We start from the raw sequence: 6,285 nt of genomic DNA, 5'->3' as shown, positions 1-6,285 counted from the left end.
TCCTTTTTTATTTTTATTTCTGTAAACAGATTCCCATACGATTCTTCCGCTCGGCATCGATTATTGTAAAGAATCGATCTTTTATTTTTTTACTTCTCGTCCTCTTACACCAAAGGCATACTCTGCATTGTTTATATTTTCATCACTATTCCTATACTTTTTTCGAATAGTAATGTAGGAACGAATGTGCTTTTATTGTTAAGAAAAATAGATCTTCGATTCTTACACGAGAGAATCGATCCTCTAAAGAATCGAATCGGAATCGAACATCCCTATTTTGAAGACAATAAACGGAGGCTTCATAAAAAAATGATACATACTCGTTATTATTTTGCTCAGTTTTCAGCCGAGCGTGATTCTGTGGAATGGCGTGATCATTCCCGTTGGAATTAGTACCATCATTCGTCGCATTGGAACGAGTCTTTTCTTGCGACGATTCGATATTTGAATAAATTTTGCTCGTTTCGTTGCCCGAAGAGCGTTCGTTATCCTGTTTGCTACCCGGAGACGACTGACTTTTAGAATTAAAGACAGATTCCACGATAATAGCCTGACGATTAGATCCCCTGGAAGCATCTTCTTTCTCGATTTCCGATTTTCCTTCCTCAGACTTTGACATCGCGCGCGCTGTCTCAGCCACGTGGAGGTCTGCGGACGCTGTGTCGTTCATCATTGCATTCTCGGAAATGAAAAGCTCCAGATTCTGGGTCTGGGAAGTCGATGGATCGTTTTGCAAATGCTCCAACAGACTCTCGACGCAGTTCACGTTGGAATCAGTTTTAATTTTCTCCTCGATGAACCTCTTTTCTTCCTCGAGGGCGCAGCTGATCAAACGCTCCGTCATATTCTTCGGGTCCCACGATTCAGGAAAGCCTCGTTTCAGGATGTCGTTGTACACCAGATCGTACAGGCTTGTATAATCGTGATCGCCTTTCTGCGAGCTCGTTCTCTTCTTGATTTCCTGGGTCGACGTTAGACCCGGCCTGAAACGCGTCGTTTCATCCGCGATGCTTTCGACAGAGGACTTAAACATCTCTCGCAATGGTCTATCGTCGTTAACGCTCGGTAGATCCGTGCTCGGAGACAGTGGATCCACGGAACAAGATGTTAAACTCGAGCTTTCATCTCTAGCTCGGCGGGAACACGATTTTTTCGCTATTTTATCGCTGCTCTCCGAAGAATAATCCAATTGTCGTTTACTTTGAGAAGCGTTCGCCGTTGACAGTGGTTCGCGAGAGATCGACGGAGGTGCGTTCGCTTCCTGCCCATAGTACTCTTCGAGTTCTGGCCGCGATAGAAATTTCTCGATTGTTCTCGTCGACAGAGAAACATCGTTAATTATTTTATCGTACGCGGTCAGGACGTTGTCCAAGTCGTCTATGGAGGGACAATAGAGGTCACCCAGCTCGTCTGGCTCTACCAAGTCTTCCGCAAAAGAGTTCGTGCTCGAAGACGACACCAGACGCTCGTTCGTTCGAGTTACTTCTTTTTCGATACGATACTTTCTCAGAATATTCGCGAAACGTTCATCGACGATCCTGTAGCGTTCGTTCCTCTCGAGTTCGTCCTTTTCGGAGGTTCCCTCGAGTCTCTTCTCGCGTTTCTCTTCGACCGATTGGGTCTGCTTGCATTCTTCGACGATCCTCTTCGAGGTCGAACGGTCGTGTCCCTTCGACTCTTGCGCATTGCGACCGTTTGACTCCGTACCTTCGAATATTTCCAAGTCTCGCTCTAGCATAGAGATTTCCTCGTTTCTAGTCTCCACAGGGTTTTCCGGCTTTTTCATAATTTCCGCGTCGAATCGCACCTGCTTCGTGGCTTGGTCGTTTCTGGCTTCAGCGGTGGCTTTCTCTCTTCTCTCTTCTCTAACAGCTTCAGGTGACTGTGCTCGATCTTCCTCCGGCTTTGATTTCTTTTCGTTCTCCGGATCAACAGACTCTGATTCCAGGCTCTTCTCGTTATCCAATATCTTCTCTTCTGGTTTCCCAGAGTCTTCCGTCTTGCCATTGTTTTCCGGCGAATCGTTCTTGGTTCCTTCCAAAGTCAGTGAATCGGACGTAGAATGTGACGTAGACTCGACGAGTTTTTCTACTCCGTTCAGCTGTTTCGAGTTCTTTCTTCCTTGCGGGTTGCCAATTGGTTTTACGTTGTTTTCGACGCCGCGTGGCTCGTATGGTATCTTCATGAACTTCGCCTTAGGCGCCGAAGGTCCCACGTTCCAATGGTCGTGGCAGATCGTGTAAGTCCCAACGTTCGCGCTTTCTTGAACGAAAAATGGGTCGGGCGATATGCGGATCATCTCCAAATTCTGGACTATCAAACTCCTCTCGATGTTCACGGACGGTCCAGCTTGAACGGCGAACGTGCCTACTTTTTCAGCTTGTTCAGGATCGTTGGCTTTCTTCTCTTTTTCGATTACGTTGGTCGCAGCTTGCGTCGCGGGCTCTGGGTTTTGGTTTCCAAACAGTGCTGCGTAGGATGAGAATTCTTTGTACGAGTCTTTGCTCGTCCTGAATTTTGGAGCGGAGAAATCGGTGGTATTCTTGAGTCTTATCGGTGGCTTTCCTTCTTTCGAAGCATCTCGTGCAGCAGGATCGACGTAATTTCCGTCGATCCAACCGTTCGATTCGTGAAATTTCTGCGCCACGCGCTCTCGAACGTATAACAATTGATCTTTCTCGTCGTCCAGGGTCACTTCGTCGAGATACCTACGAAAATTCTTATTTTTTTTTTTACTACAGTAAAGACTGGATAAATGCAAGATAACACGTTGGTCGCCACGTCAGCCAGACATGGGTAACAGACCTTTCGTTAAGGGACTAAAATAAATCTGGTTAGGATTCGTGAATTTGGCGACGTTAAAAAATTCTATACCACGACAAATGCTAACTTATCTAATCTTCAATAGTCTCGAGACAGAATTTTCACTTTGCAACAATTTTCATGAGTTTTAACTTGGCAGCCAACGTGATAATCGGGACCCAATACTTGCGTTTATCCAGTCGAGGTTTATATTCTGTGTTTACACTTGGCTCGAGCGTATCAATCGGTTACGTCCCATATAATTTCTTCTAATTGTTAATTGGTAAAGTAATAATTGACTGAATTGTTGACAATTATAGTTTTTATTCATAGCATTCATTGCATTCGTATTTTGCTATATATAAGAGCACGAAAGCCAGTTAATGGACCCAAAAACGGTATCGCCATCTAGCGGAGTGGTCCGAACTAATTTTTGACATATTCACATTTTATTATTTATTTATTTTGATTATTAAAAGTTTACATCGTAATTATCATAATTAAAATTCTAATTGTTGATTTGTACACTAATAATTGACAGATATATTAAGTTATTTAAAAAAACATTTTTTATTTTTAATAATTTTAAATAAATAAAAATACCGAAAAATATGGCGCCATCTCTCGGTGGACCGCCCAAGCTTGTCGTGGAATAGTTTCCACCTAGCACCGCTAGATAGCGCCACCCAAAATGAAAAAATTCAAAATCTAAATTCTTTACTTTTCTGGGCATGTAAATGTAATTTTACAATCCAACTACCGTAATTCAACTAATAATTGTCGATTGGTACATTAATAATTGTCTAATGCCTAGTTTTTTAAATAAATAAAAATACCATAAATGTGGCGCCATCTAGGGGTGCAAGGTAGAAACTGTTCCACGACAAACTTGGACGGTCCACCGAGAGATGGCGCCACATTTATAGTATATTTATTTATTTAAAAAAACTAGGCATTAGACAATTATTAGTGTACCAATCGACAATTATTAGTTGAATTACGATAATTACGATGTAAAATTACATTTATATGCAGAGAAAAGTAGAGAATTTGTGGTTTAAGTTTTTCCATGTTTGTAGCGCCATCTAGCGGCCCAAGGTGGAAACTGTTCCACGACAAACTTGGGGGGTTTGCCGAGAGATGGCGCCACCTTTTCGGTATTTTTATTTATTTAAAAAACTAATCATTAGAGTATTATTAGTGCACTAATCGACAATTGTTAGTTAAATTACGATAATTACGGTGTAAAATTACATTTATATGCAGAGAAAAGTAGAGAATTTGTGTTTAAAAATTTTTGATGTTTGTAACACCATCCAGCGGGCCAAGGTGGAAACTATTTCACGACAAACTTGGGGGATTTGCCGAGAGATGGCGCCACATTTTTTGGTATTTTTATTTATTTAAAATTATTTAAAATAAATAATAGTTATTTAAATAACTTAATAACAGTCAATTATTAGTGTACAAATCAACAATTAAAATTTTAATTTCGATAATTACGATGTAAACTTTTAATAATCTAAATACATAAATAATAAAATGTGAATATGTCAAAAATTAGTTCGGACCCCGCCGCTAGATGGCGATACCGTTTGTGGGTCCATTAACTGCCGTTAGTGCTTTTATATATAGCAAAATACGAATGCAATGAATGCTATGAATAAAAACTATAATTGTTAACAATTATCGTACTGTTCATTCCTCTGGGGCAATTATGCATCCCATTTATTAACTTGCCCGAATTATGCGAGTCAAGTAAAGCTCGACTAACTTTTCCGAGCTTTCCGACAGCGTTATTATAGAATTATAGATTGACGCAAATGATTCAACCACGAATATGGGTTACAAAATCTTGAAATAATAGATTATTATATTATTATATTATACACATGGTACAATACATATATAATATTAAATAATATAATAATTTATTACGAATATATTATTGATAGGGGTGTGCGGGATCCAGGTCGGGACGGGAATTCCTCCCGGGATCGGGACGGAATCCCGAGAATTTCAGAATCCCGAATACATCCGGGATTCACGTGAATTTCCGGGAATCACGTGAATTTCCGGGATCCCGAAACCATCCGGGATTCCCGAGAATTTCGTGATCCCGTAAATGTTCGGGATTCCCGAGAATTTCGAGATCCTGTTTATTCGGATTGCTGAAATTTTCAAGAATAACAACACTTTCGGAAATCCCAGATATTATTCTATAGCCCGTACATTGTCCGGCATCCCGAACATTTTCGAAATCCCGTACATTCTCGGGAATCCCGGATTTGTGCGGGATCTCGTGTATTCTCGGGAATCCGGAATCAACTCGGGATCCCGCATAAACTCGAGAATCCAGAATATTTTCGGGAATCCCGAATATTTTCAGGAATCCCGCACACCCCTAATGATTGAATATATCGAATATAAGCGAACATATTATTTCAAGTTTTTGTAACCACGAAATGGAACGTCTGACGACTTACGTGTTGAAGTTTGTTGGGACTCGATTCGAATTAGCGACCATGCTTATCCCCTTGATTTGAATCTGGGCATCCTTGACCAATCTTTCCACGTCTTCAAGAGCCGCCGACGTCTGTGGGCTGAGGATGGGCGAAATTGGTAGCGTAAAGGTGGATCTTTTACTGTCCGCCTGAAATCCAAACGTTCACCTCTATTATACTTGGTCAAAGCTTTAATTGATAATTAAAGAAACGCCTAGATCGACGCTGCTTTTAACCAGTAATTAATAGCCCGTTGTTTCGTCGTAATAAACAATAAATACCTGATCTTCGTCGACGAGAGTCGCTGGGGTCGATGGAACCTTCCTCGCGCTCCTGATGGCGTCCGCCTTGGAAATTGATCTCTTCGACGCTACGAGTCTGGCACGGCCTCTCTCTGATTGAATTTCGTTTTTTCGATGGGTTCTCGGCGTGACAATTTTACAATAACAATCGCAGACAGATCGAGAATGCATTTTCGAGTGACAAGACGCGGATGAACGAGGAACGGTCTCCTTACGTAGATCCAGGTACTCCAATGTGTCGTGATCTTTCCTGTAACCGATTAATCGTAGCTGTTAGTAAAATGGAAGCAGCATGGTTACATCTTGGCAGTGGATGTCGAACTCGAGACGGAGAACGAAGAATGTTTCGTGTTACGTTTAGCAAAACTATGAATATTTAGTTAGTTTTGTAAAATGATTGAAAATGATGTAACGAACCTTGGCGCTTAGGGTCGAAACATAAATAAAGATCGTACAAATAATAACTGTTGTTGCTTGGAAAAGAACGTGGCTCGCATTTTCTTTCACGAGAAGAGGTAAAATAAAATGTTGCATGAAGAAATAGGGGAAGGGACAATTTTAGAACTTTTTTTTTTTATATTGTGTATAAATAATCTCTTAGTCTCTGTAACATGTATCAGGTTGTCCCATTGTTACAACATGAATATCTATGAAATTAGATTGTCTATTTATATAAA

At 40.9% G+C, this 6,285-nt stretch overlaps 1 protein-coding gene across 1 annotated transcript; it reads right to left on the bottom strand.

The window, feature by feature from the left end:
• Window positions 1-59: 59 nt before the first annotated feature.
• Window positions 60-6,271, bottom strand: LOC128882219 (uncharacterized). The gene is made up of 3 exons (XM_054133812.1): window positions 5,588-6,271; window positions 5,289-5,455; window positions 60-2,708 (listed from the first exon to the last, which is right to left on the bottom strand). Exons 1-3 carry the CDS (start codon window positions 5,777-5,779, stop codon window positions 152-154), a joined length of 2,916 nt encoding a protein of 971 aa, XP_053989787.1. The 5' UTR covers window positions 5,780-6,271; the 3' UTR covers window positions 60-151.
• Window positions 6,272-6,285: the final 14 nt, after the last annotated feature.

The sequence above is a fragment of the Hylaeus volcanicus genome, unplaced genomic scaffold (assembly GCF_026283585.1).
Source record: "Hylaeus volcanicus isolate JK05 unplaced genomic scaffold, UHH_iyHylVolc1.0_haploid 5813, whole genome shotgun sequence".
NCBI classification, from domain to species: Eukaryota; Metazoa; Arthropoda; class Insecta; order Hymenoptera; family Colletidae; genus Hylaeus; species Hylaeus volcanicus.
This window is presented reverse-complemented; position numbering and strand designations above follow the sequence as displayed.

Excerpts from the sequence above, each read along its gene's own strand:
- LOC128882219 (XM_054133812.1), bottom strand. The coding sequence starts at position 5,779 with ATGCATTCTCGATCTGTCTGCGATTGTTATTGTAAAATTGTCACGCCG. Across the intron at positions 5,456-5,587 it reads CTCTCGTCGACGAAGATCAG|GCGGACAGTAAAAGATCCAC; the intron begins GTATTTATTGTT and ends TTTGGATTTCAG. Across the intron at positions 2,709-5,288 it reads GTCCCAACAAACTTCAACAC|GTATCTCGACGAAGTGACCC; the intron begins GTAAGTCGTCAG and ends GAATTTTCGTAG.